At 40.8% G+C, this 13878-nt stretch overlaps 1 protein-coding gene across 2 annotated transcripts; it reads left to right on the forward strand.

Annotated features, from left to right (window-relative positions):
- Nucleotides 1–3249: 3249 nt before the first annotated feature.
- Nucleotides 3250–9987, forward strand: LOC139123499 (tRNA wybutosine-synthesizing protein 5-like). 2 transcript variants are annotated; one of them, XM_070689655.1, is made up of 2 exons: nucleotides 3250–3345; nucleotides 8708–9987. In XM_070689655.1, the coding sequence occupies exon 2, from the start codon at nucleotides 8841–8843 to the stop codon at nucleotides 9798–9800; it is 960 nt and encodes a 319-aa protein (XP_070545756.1). In that variant the 5' UTR covers nucleotides 3250–3345; nucleotides 8708–8840; the 3' UTR covers nucleotides 9801–9987. The 2 variants fall into 2 exon arrangements, with proteins under 2 accessions (XP_070545756.1, XP_070545757.1); XM_070689656.1 differs by having other exon boundaries at nucleotides 3250–3325.
- Nucleotides 9988–13878: the final 3891 nt, after the last annotated feature.

The following is a 13878-nucleotide window of genomic DNA, read 5'->3' on the forward strand; positions in this document are numbered from 1 at the left end:
ACGTTAACCCTGGCCCCAACTATCTAGTGGAAAGTAAATATCTTTGTGGTAGACTGGACAAGAGAATAACTGTTCTGATACCCGTATCTTACATGTTTGCACCCATAAATAACCAATAATTTTGAACATTTCTGTTTTTAATACACGTATATATTTTGAAGCCACGAAAGAAAAAAGTTAATCCTGTTCCTCAGTGTTCCTCCCGACATTGGTCACTTTACAGGGCCGTAGCCTTACCAAATTGCCAAGAGTGAGGGGGCGGAACCTAGTTTATCCAGGATTTGGGTAATTTATAGATTTACACAGTGATAGTCTGAAAAATTCAAGAAGGCAGCCCAATGCCTTGTACAGGTGCCGCCAACTGGTAAATTTCATGAATTTCGCAAAATCATCACAAAACATGTTTTGAAGGCTGATATACCGATTTTTTGTAGTTTTGACCTTGACCCAAAATTTGGAGGGGAAAGAAGAGCTGTTCGTAACTGCCCTCCCACTGGCATACACGGAAAATATGCCCTCCCACTGAATTTTGATGCCCGCTGCCCTCCAGTATCTATAGTCTGCCCGCTCCCCACTCCCCACAACATTTTAGGCTCCCCTCTGCCCTCTCCCCACTACTGAAATTTCCCATTGCCAACTAGATGCCTACTAGGCAACCCAGATCAACGCAAACCGTGGGAGCAGCTGGCAGTATAGCTTGGAACATTGCTTCCCTCTATGTTAGGTGCCAAATCTCCCCTCAAGTTCTATCAACCACGCCGCTTTCCCCTCCCTCTACGTATCTTCTGTTGCCCACTGTCAAAAATTTTCTCCCCGCCCACTGAAAATAGTGAAATTTCTTCCCCGCCCACAGTAAATATAGATTTTTTCTCCCCGCCCGCTGATTAGTTTTGAAATTTGCCCGCCCGCTGAAAAACGTCGCACGAACACCTTTTTGCACGAACAGCTCAGTTGGCGGCACCTGCTTGTACAGGCTGCGGCCCTGCTGAATAACTAGTTACCCTCATGTCATCAGTTTTTATCGAGGCATTAAATTTAATGTTCTCGTCTTCGATACTGTGATTGTGTTGTACCTTTCCGACTTGAACCATAGAAAGGTCTAGATTTGCACGCCCCTCCCTGTGTGAGCAATGCAACGTGACACTCAACTGTCTTGTACCTGGGCACGGTGAGTTGGCGTAGCCCGCGCGCCCGGCTCAGCTGGGCATTTGAGTTGACGCTGGCGTAGCCCGACCGTTGAGGGCACATCAATGTATCTTGAAGATTAGAAGCTGTATTGTAAACTAAAACCAGTGAGAAAGTGTGGGGTGTATACACACAATTTCTTGTTCAAATCTCTAAATTTTGTCAAACCTCACTCAGCAAAGATAGTGTGCGTGTGGAGGCCAAATGTCATATGCCATAAAAATATTGTGAGTTGCCGTTAACAGCCCTCCGGAAATAGGGCAGGTCGGTCGAGATATTACTTTTAATGTTTTTTTAATTTCGGTGTAACCCCATTAAAAGCAGAAAAATTAAATTTGGCGAAACGTGCGTGATTGTTAAAAAGCTGCGAAAAAAAAAGTTTAGTGCCGGAAGGTTTAAAATAGGTTGGGTATACCGGAAACAAACATTTTTGCCTATAGCAGAAATCAACTGCAGATGAGAATTCAATCATAAACATAGGAAGTATAGCATTGTATATGCCACACAATACGCTGTGTTGGTAGGTCTATTCGCATTGCATTTCAACAGAATATTGTTTGAGCTCAGGAGAATAAGATGAAGAAGATATACATGTTCAACAACAAAACCGATGAAAATATCACAAGCTAGCACAACTAGTGGGACCAAGCTAACTAACCAAGTAACTTTGTATCACCGTTTCAAAGTGAAGAAGTGAAACCAAAAGTGCAACCTTTATCGAGCCTGAGCTAAACGGCTTGTTTGGTTCTTTAACCTAGGAGGCAGGTCACATTATTGAACTACAGCAGTACTTTTAGAATTCTATTCTGTTTTTAGTTGTGTGCGTATCCACTACACAGGAGACACACAGCCCGGATGTCTGGCTGTTTCATCTTTCCAAGAATTTTCTACGCTGCTTCTTACTAACGACGCTAATAATCTGTAAAGCTGATGTCTGTTTATTAGTTTCTTGAAAATACATCAAGAGATATCTTTGACCGTCTTGCTCTTACTCGGAGGAGACTTGTCCAAAATGCGGATGGCCATGATTCAATGGATAAACATAACTATCATCAAGCTGCGATATAATAATACCGTAGTGAAATGAAGACAAAAAAGAGTGTGGATGAATTCAAAGTTGAAGTGCATCGCCAAATAAACAGGGCGTGTTGAAATGATGTCGCACGCGTTTTTGTTGAAGATAGCGAGAACAGTTATGATGCTTATATTGTCTTTGGTTCCACACGGAACCAAAAAGAGTTGCTCCATGTCGTTGAACAGCCATTGAGTTATGGTATAGAACTGTTAAGTCACCAGGAATGATATAACTGTTCGTTCGTTAGTTTCTCTCTCTCTCTCTCTCTCTCAAAATTACCCATCAGGATACAATTTTCCAAGAATTTCCTACACCGCTCCTGATAAAAGCACTGAACCAATTCCAATAATATGTAAAACCCAGATCGCCATGTGGTGGTGACCACAGGTGTACGGAATGTTTCGTAGATCGTCGTCGGATTGAAGTGACTGACACTGTGAGGTGAGGCCGAAGGCCGATAGTACCGAGGTCCGGCCTTCGGCCTCACCTCACAGTGTCAGTCACTTCCCATCCGACGACGATCTACGAAACATTCCGTACACCTGTGGTGGTGACAGTTCACGACACACAAGAATTTATTATGACAGTATTTTTATAGTTAAAATTATGATTGAAACCATCAGCACACAAGACTGAAATGGCTTCTTTAACGAGCTAATGGAGTTGCATGAACCACAGTATCTTCTGTTTCAGAAAGCCTAATATTGCATTTTGATCAAAGGGAAAAGACCAGCGTCTGCTATACCACTAGCACTGTGTCCTGGCTAATGTGACAGATTGCATGCTTAAAGATTACAGATGAAGAGCATTTTCGAAGTTTCAGCGAAACTAACTTCTACAGAAATACCGATGTGAACATATTTTCCCCTAATTTCTAAACTTAACGTATAAAATCTAAACGTATAAATCGTCTTGGATTTTCGATTTGGAACAGACCGGTCCGAATCTGGACGCAAGAGCGCCCTCTTGTGCCAGCTATACGTACATGTGGGCTCACACTTCACCTGTGGGTCAGGGTGGAGTCGGCGATCGCGGCCGTCGTGAAACTAGACTCTCTTTTTCAGTGTAAGTGATTATTTTATGAGGTAGGTCAACATACTAATGCAGCAGAGACTGTCAATCTTCGTCAGGAAGATTCGTATACCTATTTATGACCCGACGACTCCGGGTTTTTAACTTTTAATTCGGCTTCATTTTTGCACTGTTTGGGCAAAATGGCGCCGAGTTCTCGGATCCGAGTCCTCTTCTTTCCCGATTTCCAATGGACTGACGAGCGGCAGCAACACCGTAATGTGAGTTTAGCATCCTTCTGGTAACGTTTCTCACGTCATATATTAGAATACCGGCAGAAATGGACGTTGGTTTGGGATAGGGTGCCAAACGGTGCGGTCAGCCACTAGCACTGAACGTGAAATGTACCATTCTTTCTTTGCCATGAGTCAATGAGCCACGTGGTCCTGTGCACAGTCGTAGATTGTACTTACTCACAGTGAAGGGAGCCGGTCACCTCGCCCCCAGTAATTTACATCCTCTTTTTGCTGGTTGTGAACACCTCGACCCTTGTACCCTAGTCACTTGGACCTCGTCGCACTGTTCTGTAAATATGAAAACATTTTATATCATGCAACTTGCCTGGGAGAATTGATGGTGATTTCTGGGAGAAAATTTGCTTGCTTCAAACCAATAATTTATAGCAGTTTTGATTCGTAAAATGCAGGCACCACGAGCAAGCGCCTGTGTACTTGGCGATGATTGGCCCTGTACAACAGTAACAATGCATCTGCCTATGCAATGGTCATGGTGATTTTGGCATATGGTACATTCCCGGCGTTATGAGCTTCCACTTAGCCCTTCAAAGTGAGCATTGAACAAAATTTACGGTGTATTTTCAGAAAAACGATTAAGGCTAAGGTAATTACTGAGGAAAAGGTATCAGGGGGTTGGGGGGACCAGAGCTGATGCTGACAGGGTGACTAAATGCCATGATCAGATACACAGCAAATGCCCAATTGTTGTGGAAGAAAGTGAAACAGAATTGCCACGTCACATCATAGCTGCCGTACACCCAAAAGTAGCGATGCTGTGATGATTGCAGCAATTCCATTTCATAACTTCAATATTTCTACATCAGTGAGGTGTTAGGCATTCGCAGCGCATCTAAGTATCTGTCCAGTAAGAAATAGATATAGTCACGGTGTCCTTGCATTTGAAGTGGTGATTAGCCCGTACGTCTTCTCTGTCCTGTCAAAGGAAAAATACTTGTTTTGTATGCTTAGCAAACCTCATCACACATGCAGATATTGATAGTTTCAGGAAAAAACTCACAACTCATGTCATGAATGGGCAAGTTCATGACCCATCACCAACCTGTCCTTGACCCATCACCGACCTGCCCATGACCCCTCACTGACCTGTCAGCCTGACACTGTGCAATTTTTTTCAAAACTGGATTCAACACATTGACTGTTGCTTATAAAATGCGGCAGCACTTTGATGACCCATATTTTCACCCTTGATTTTTGAAGGGGAACGTTTTAAAATTTTCCTATGGAAAGTTTGAACAAAATTTTAAATCTCTCGATTTCAAGGCGTGTACTACTTAAAATATGGCCATTTTGATAAAAGAGCATTCTAGAAATTCTATCATGACAACAATTTTGCAAGTGCTCACAGAAATATGCTGACGTTTTCCCCTCATATTCCAGAATGATGCATACTTATATCATGGAGGAGTTTAACCTCTTATGACAAGCCTTTCATGGCTAGATAGTATCTGACTGGAATCTGAATCAGAAAACAACACGTCTGTCAGGTCACATGGATAAACACTGCATGATCATTGGATAGCATATACCAGGCAGTGTTCTCCCTGAATAAGGTAACAGGGGCGTGGCGCCCTCTTGTAAATTCCGAGCGCCCCCTTGCCAGAAATGAAAAAGATTTATTTTTTGAAAAATAAAACAATAAAATGTACGGGGGAAAAAGTTGACAGTGATTTACAAGCAAAATGCGAGCGTGTGAGCGTCGATCCTGCAGACTGCAAACGTAATTCTCATCGATCTTGCAAATCTCGCGAGTTTGTGATGTCATCCGAGATCATAAGCCCATGTGCAACTCATCGAAGGCAGCCATATTCACATGGCTCAGTCCGTAACGTTACGTTAGCCACGGTCCCTCCATAGGGACCGTGCGTTAGGTAACCGACTTAGCTGAGTAAACATGGCAAGGAGCTTGAGGGTAACCAAGGACAGCAGAGTACACTGAAGTTTTTATAGGAGGTTAGAATTTGTTTGTGTATTCCTTCCAAAAGCAAAACAACCTAATTTTAGGCTCGGTCGGACTTGTATCAGGATGAGAACACGTGAGTGTTATGGTGATAATTTTGCCATCGATGAATAAATGTATGTCTCTAGACTCGCTATGTTTTCGTTTGTAATAAAAGTTATGGAACACTGTTTCAGATCTCTTTTCCTTTGAGTTTTTTGTACGAAAAAAATCTGAAAAAATGCTCCCCAAACCTGAGTGTTATGGTGATAATTTTGACATCGATGAATAAATGTATGTCTCTCGCTACGTTTTCGTTTTCAAAAAATGAAATCTTCATAATTGAAATCAGTGAACTGTAATAAAAGTTATGGTACACTGTCTCAGATCTCCTTTCCTTTGAGTTTTTTATACGAAAAAAATCTGAAAAAAATACTCCCCAAGTGCCACCAAATAACACCATTTTAATCGCTGTTTTTCAAAAGCTCCAACGGCAGGAGGGGGACACCCCCCTCCTGACCTCCCCCAGCGACCGCTGACGCGGTCGCTTGTGGTGCTTCGCACCACGTCTTCGCCCTCTTCTCAAAAAACCTGGGGAGAACACTGCCAGGCATGTGTATATGACGTCAAGAAGGGGATGTGAACATTTCAATTGTCACATGTTATGTAAACAAATCTTCAATCTTCAGGGGTCATGGAAATGGCTGACTAACATTCACTTGCAAAATTTGACAACCTAGTACTTGTATCATACCTAAAGCATCTTTGATTCTAGAAGTCTGGTAATGTTTTAACTTTGCCTTGCGTGAAGAACATTGTGTGATGCAAGATTTCAGATTACCAAATACATGATTTGTGCTTTTACCATTGAATGAGCTATACAAGTAGTCTGGTTAAAGCCCGGGCGAAATGGACCGGGATCCGGATTAATGCCAAGTTTCGGTGGGCGTTTTGGGGCACGGCTCTGCATAATGAGTCTGTTGGTAACGGTTGCTATCGTTCGCATTATCTGCGTAATCTGTTTGCTCTACAACTCACGCTCTGACTATAAGCTTAGGTACAGCCTTCGCAATACGCGAAAGAAAAAAGAAAGAAGGAAAAAATATCAATTTCCTAAAAACAGGAGCGTGTTGAGTTGATGTACTGAAGTTTTTGCTGAGTTGATTCACTGAAGTTCTGGGGTCATCGTTCGAGAATGATTCTGCTACTGACTGCCATATCTACATACGGAATTGGCGCCGTACGTAGTACGCGTAGTGGAAATAATCATCAAGAAAGTAATAAACATAAACATTAAAAATAATCCGAAGCTGATTTCGTATGTTGTAATCACGAATTACCGATCTAAACATTGACTGAGAAACACGGTCAGGAAAATGGTAGGAAACAGGTGAACGACGCGACGTCATGACCGATCGCTAAAATAGAAAAATAAGTTCACTACATCACGGAAGGATCGAGATTTCCATGAATCTCGCGTACCACGATATCTGTAAGCGATCGAGGTCGGCTGCTCGTTTGCTTTGTCCCCGGACAACTCATCACGATCACGAGTTATGTTTATTTTCGGAGCAATGGGATGAACCGGGGACTGGGTTCATAGATATCTTCATTATTGAAGAAATTGGAGTCCAACCTTTGTCGAAATCATACGATGTAGTGCCAACTCAATGAGCCGATCTCGGACACACGTATCAGTAGGCCTAAGCCTTTCAAAGAAGATCGGGTGATGACGCGTCGACGCTCACTTGCTCACCTTGAACTGACATTGACAAATACTGTTTTGATGTCTTTACAAGCTTTGTTTAATTCTCATAGCAGAAGTCCAAACGTTACTGGGGCAACCGGTATGTCAAAACCTTACCAACCCTCCGAACACGACATGTCATTGTGAGAACACGTGTACATGTACAAACGGCCGTTTTCAGGGCTAGCATTTATATCAAAAGCGACTGTAGCGTACCGGTACTTTCGGCCGTAGATTGGGGGGGGGGCTGTTTAAAAAAGTGGCTCTCTTTGACTGACTGTAATTAAATTGATCATGGAGGCTACCGCCATGCTTTAATATTTAGTTGTTTTCGATGTCATTGTAAACTATGGACTCTGCCTGCAGTTCTGTAAAATACAGTGTACGCACTTTTCGCAAGGATACATCGTACCGGTACTGACTCATCTCTTGCTAAGTCACGACCGAAAATGGCTCACTTTCGCGATGTCATTGCATCATAAACGCTTGTTAGTAAAATAGTTTATGACAACCACGACGTTTTCATCCTGTGTGCACGCCAATATACATGTAACTCTGAGCGTACACATGGTTTATTTACATCATAATTATTCTCGTATGCACAGCAAATGTTTGACCAGTTTACACCTTTGCGCGTCACTGCATGATTGACAATTGTTTGAATCGCGGAACGACTGTTCCCTTGGGGCCATTTCCTTTGTTACGAAAGCGATTTTTCCCCCAATCGTCGTAATTTTAAAAGGCTTTGTGAAACTTTGCGGATACCTGTATGGCCTACGTGTTTATGAAACAGTCTATGTTTATGGTATGCCAATAATGTTTGTTTGAGAATTGCTTCGGCTGATTTTCACGGAGCGGTCTACCTTGCTGTTGCCAGTTGTCACTCAAGCGCCATTATGAATTTTCGATGAGTTAGGGGTCTTTTATACCCCGCACCGGGGTTTAAGCCAATGTCGGTGCAAGATTAACTGAATGTAGGCAGTACTGCCAAACAATCTGATGGAGGAGGGTTGGTCTTTTGCAGTTACATATTTTGTCTTCGAAAGGGGAGGACCATAGAAACAGAGATTACACCATGACTGCTGAAAAGACTGACCCATAGCTTCATCAGATTTTAGGTTTTACTGAACCAAAGGACTACAGAATGAATCTGAATCTGATGAACTTACTCATCCAAAATTCCATGTAAACCAGTCCATAACAGTGGGTTTGAACCAAACCATGGTAGTAACAGGGGTGAAATCAGATATAGGGATGGGCTCTTTATGTGCGTCAAGTTGGCCCTCTCTTCACTAGCCTACATGTTAATTTGTCAGTCAATCAGGATCTACACGTAAGTGAATGAGTCTCTGTCAACAAGCATGCATGAAGCATTCACACACACACATAAATACATGTATATGCAAGTTTAATATTTGTATGTTCTTCATTTCCAGGTGCCTTGTAGACAATGCATAGTTGTGAAGCAGTTGGCAAGCTCCAGTTTATACTGATACGCCCTGAATATCAACCTTTGACCTTTCACTCTATGGTGACCTTTTGACCCTGAGGTCGTTGACAACACTGACAATGTCCAACCATTGGTGTAAGGAGAAAGTTGAGGTTGAAGTTCATCTCAATGTCACGGACGAGGAGTTTCGCACAAACATCTATCCCAGGAGAATTCCAGCTGTTCTGAGAGGGTTAGATATTGGCGAGTGCAAGGAAAAGTGGACAACTGACTACCTCTGCCAGCATGGTGGCCACAAAGAGGTCAAAGTTCATGTCAGCCCGTCCTCACAAATGGATTTCATCAACAAGAATTTCATGTACAGGACATTACCGTTTGATGAGCTCGTCAAGCGTGCATCAGCAACGACGAATACCGACCATTTCATACATGCGGAAGAGAAATATTATTTACGATCACTTGGTGATGATTTGCGGAAAGACATTGCTGATGTAAGAAAACAGTTTATCTCCTTGGCAGAAGATATTAAATTTCCAAAGTTCTTCTCAGAAGATGATTTCTTTTCTAGTGTCTTCAGGATAGCATCGCATGGAACACAATTATGGACGCATTACGATGTTATGGATAATATACTCATACAAGTGAGTGGCCACAAGAGGGCAGTGTTATTTAGCCCGCGAGACGCAACGAACTTGTACCTGTCAGGGGACAAATCAGAAGTTCTTGACATTGACAATCCAGATTTTAAAAAATATCCCAAATTTGCGAACGTTACATGGTACGAATGTGTCCTCAAGCCAGGTGATGTCCTTTTCATTCCAGCACTCTGGTTTCACAACGTCATCTCGTTAGAGTTCGGTGTAGCAGTGAACGTTTTCTGGCGTCAGTTAGATTCGTCATTCTATGAAAAGAAGGACCTTTATGGCAACAAGGACCCATCGGCTGCCAGTAGAGCTATGCAGATATTAGACAGAGCTTTGAAAACTCTGGATGAACTGCCGTTGGAATATAAGGACTTTTATGCGAGGAGGATGGTAGCTAAAATAGAATCCAGAGCTTATGCGAATGATTTGGTTTGACCTTTAACCCAAGCATACTGTGCCAATATTTTCTGCCAAAGCAAAACTGTAAAGGCATGTTATGCCATGAAAATGTCATTTGCTGAATAGAACAAACATGAAATGCTGTATAGAAATTTTATATAAAACTAAAATGTTTCGTTGTAATATACTTTCATTAAATTTAAACATAAAATGTTTTAATGAAGCACTTTGTATTGTCTTATCTATGGGTTAGTAACGTGTATATTTATTCTTTTATTCAAGCAATATTTACTGGTTGCTTCTCGAAACTTGTAGTTAGTAATGCTGATCTTTGAGGTTGATCTAAAAAATTCACAATTCACAACATACATCTTTTTTGTGGTAGTGTGTGAATACCCTTAACCATCCCCAAAACCAAATGGTTGAGTCCATTGTTTTCAGTCCTGAAAGCGGGTTTGTGCATTTGGAAAAGCTTAAAAGCATTTTGTATATTTAGTTGAAAGTTGTTGCCCAAATATTATGGATTTAATATTGAAAGGCATTGACTAAATATTTCCATGTCCCTACATTGTTAACATTTTGTCATAAAAATTAGCCCATGTCAGAATTTCATCCTTTACACCCCCATTTCCCCATAGAAAGGTCCACACTCTGTATTTGAAACAATCATGTTCAGGCCAAACCATGGTGTTGCAAGGGTTCAGGAGTATGTCAACTGGTAAAGTGTTTAGTGTATGGAGCTGCAGCTGCAGACTGTGAGAACAAATGACTACACTTTTTTGTGGCAAAAAGTGCGGACAAAATGATCTGAAATTGTAGCTGTTCCCTTTTGTGTTGATGAAGTTTGAGGAAAATTTAGTTGTTATTGAACAACCAACACCAGACTTGCTTCAAGTCTGCAGGCACATAAATATCAAAACACAATAAATTAAAAAAAATAACCTTCCGCAGGTTAGTGGAAGGCTGTTGCATAGATCATAGGTGAATGCGATGGCTCACTAGCTGTACCTGCTGCTGAGAAAAGCCAAGTGACTTTGGGGCCTGTCTTTGTTAACACCTATGTAAAGTAGTTGAACAAAGGATCATGAAAAAGTCACTAAAGCTTTTGCCTTTGGGTGGGGTGGGGGAAGGATGGCAGGTGATGCAATTGAGATGAACATGAGAAAAGAAATCAGATAGCCAGTGAGTCTTTTCTCAGCTTTCAGCTCGGACTTTTTTCCACTTTTAGACAAATTCATGCAGCCACTCTTTTGCAACAGAAATAGCTGAAGTTAGGTCCCAAGCTGGAATGTGTTTCTATAAACTGCAAGCTTAGCAGGTATGGCTCTGCAGTATTTATAGCAGTCAAGGTCTTTGTGAACCACACATCTGGTGCCAGCATGTCTATGGGGATTGCATAATACCATTCATTATTTGTGTCTCCTCCACATCCCATCGCCACCCCCTGGATATTATAAAAATAAATATATAAATGTGCTTAAACAAATTATTTTGTGTTCAAGTGCATCGTCACCCTCTGGTCTGTGAGAACTATGGGAACTCAGTCCCTGATGTTTTTCTTGTTGTTCATTTTTTTGTTTACAAATACATATGTAGAGTAAATAACAACATAGCTGAAACATTGTTTGAAATCAAGCAATAAGTTAAACCTAAAGTGTAAACTGAAAGCTAGAATGACACGCACATTCTGCCTAAACTAACACAACCCAGACATTCTCACAGCTGTCTATTTGAATGTAATTGTCAGTGTGCACCTCAAAAGTGAAAGATTTAAACTTTTGCTCAAACTTTCCTCAATGAAACTTTCAACCATTCTCTTTAATACTAAATCAAGAATGAAAATCAGGGGTGAACTTGCATAGTTTGGAACTAGCGAAACAAATGACCCAACATTTTACAATATTTGAAATTCAAAATGGCCGCCATCCCTGTGTTAACTCTATGGGGAAAAATTAAATTTTGGATTTTCGAAAAAGTGAGATGGTGAAAGTATTTCTTTCTGTAAGAGCTTTAAAATGAGCTCCTACAAGTGGTAGATCGATAAAAAATTGTAGAAATTTGAGTGTCTGACTATATGTCCCCGAGGCGCGTTGTGCATCTCTTATCTTTCTCTTTACATTTAGGTTTTATTTATTGCTTTATTTCAAACAAACATCTCCATGTTTTATCACTGTTGTTATTTACTTTATGCATGTATATGTCAACAAAAACCCAAACAAGAAAATATCAGGTTCGAGGTTCCTGGTGGTGAGAGCCACTTCCCACCCCAGGGAGTTGGGAAGGGGTTGGGTGAGGAGACCGGAATAATGCAAGGGATTATGCACTATCGATGCCACTGGCCCGAGGAAAAGGAAGTGCACAGGGATCAATTAGCAGCCAACAAACCTATTGTGAAAAATGTTTTTTTTTGCAAATGATTTGTTGGCAAGAAAGTTTTTACATCATGTTGGGGGGAAGGGGGGGGGCACAGTAAGTGAGGCGATCGACCCACAATTCTCCATGATCTGTACACATGGAGATCACTTACTGAACTGAAGCAAATTTCTTCTGTATACAGAACAACTCGGTCCATATTTCAAAATTCTGGCAACATATATAGTTCTGAATATAATAATTTTCTGATTTCTCACTGTGAATAATGAGAAGAATAACCCCTTTTCCGCGGAGGAGATAGCAATTTTGTAATTTGTCGACATAGATTTTTGACAGCCATACACAATATTTTCAAGGAAACTAAGGGAATAAGTTGCATCTGTGTTGGTAAAAGAAACAGTATTGATTTTTTTTAATGTTCCTAACAAAGGAAATTTGCATGTCTGACAGGTGGTATGATGAGACCATCTTAGTTGCTGATAACTTTATCTTGACAAGTGTGCAATTTTTAGTGCCTCCAAACATCCAAACATCGACTTCTCATTAAATTTACTCTTGAATTTTAACATGATCAATAATTTTGGAACATAGTTTTAACAAATAATCCTGAACTTAATTGTAAGTTAAAGATTGTTAAGAAAATGATAAAATTGAAAAGGCCTTTAGCAAAAAATATCTGGGTGAACAAATCAAGGGGAATTGTGGGTAGCCTCACTTACTGTGGGGGGGGGGGGAATTTTTATCATTTTTCTCAGTTCCAACTTTGACAGAATCCTAGTTTGTCGACTGGAAATGGGGTTCAGTTGTTTCGAGGTGTTTTCTGAATTGGGGGGGGGGATGTTCCTGTTGCAGGGAGATGGCAGTGCAATGTCTTGTATAGCTGGGGACTTAGCCAGTGAGGAGTTTCCAGGTGGGGGAGAAGGGGATCATTTTTTTTCTCAAAGTGGAAGAGTATAGTAGGGTATCTGTGAACAGCTCACTATACAATATTAGCTCAAATTGTTCAAAACACAATTCACTAGAAATACATGCAAGAACACTTGTGATGATTTCTGAAATTGAACCTAAGCAAAGCCACCAACCATCGCCCCCCCCCCCCCACCACCTCCTGGCCGAACCTCTCTATGATGTTGGTTGTCTAGTTGTAAGTTTTTGGGGTACAACTGTCAAATTTCGGTGGAGGGATTGTACCAGATGACAAATGTTGTAAGTCTTTGTTTGAACATTGAAAATGCAATCAAGAGGTAGTCAATAAAGTTGTTTGAATCGTAAAAGGCATGTGCCAGAGATGGGAGGGGGAGGGGGAAGTTTTCTCGTATCAGGGTGTGGAAAAAGGTCTACCGTTCAATTTTAACCTCATAGGGAGGTAAAATGTTCTTTCAGTCAGTTAGCAATTTTGAAAAGCTCTGCGTCTGGTTTTATCGTGGGGGGTTTAAAACTGGAAGATGAATGCTTGGCATATCATATCATATATATATATATATATATATATATATATATATATATATATATATATATATATATATATATATATATATATATATATATGTGTGTGTGGTGTGTGTGGTGTGTGTGTGTGTGGTGTGTATCGATCTTATATATATTTATATTTATATTTTAAACAGTCATTCTGTGTTTTAATGAAATTGTTGACATGTCAGTTGTAAGACAGGAATTTCAAAGTGTCAATTTTAAAGTTTGAATGCCGTATTTTTTAATGAGCAGTGAATGTTATGATTTC

The sequence above is a fragment of the Ptychodera flava genome (assembly GCF_041260155.1).
Source record: "Ptychodera flava strain L36383 chromosome 23 unlocalized genomic scaffold, AS_Pfla_20210202 Scaffold_23__1_contigs__length_28996876_pilon, whole genome shotgun sequence".
In the NCBI taxonomy this organism is placed as follows: domain Eukaryota; kingdom Metazoa; phylum Hemichordata; class Enteropneusta; family Ptychoderidae; genus Ptychodera; species Ptychodera flava.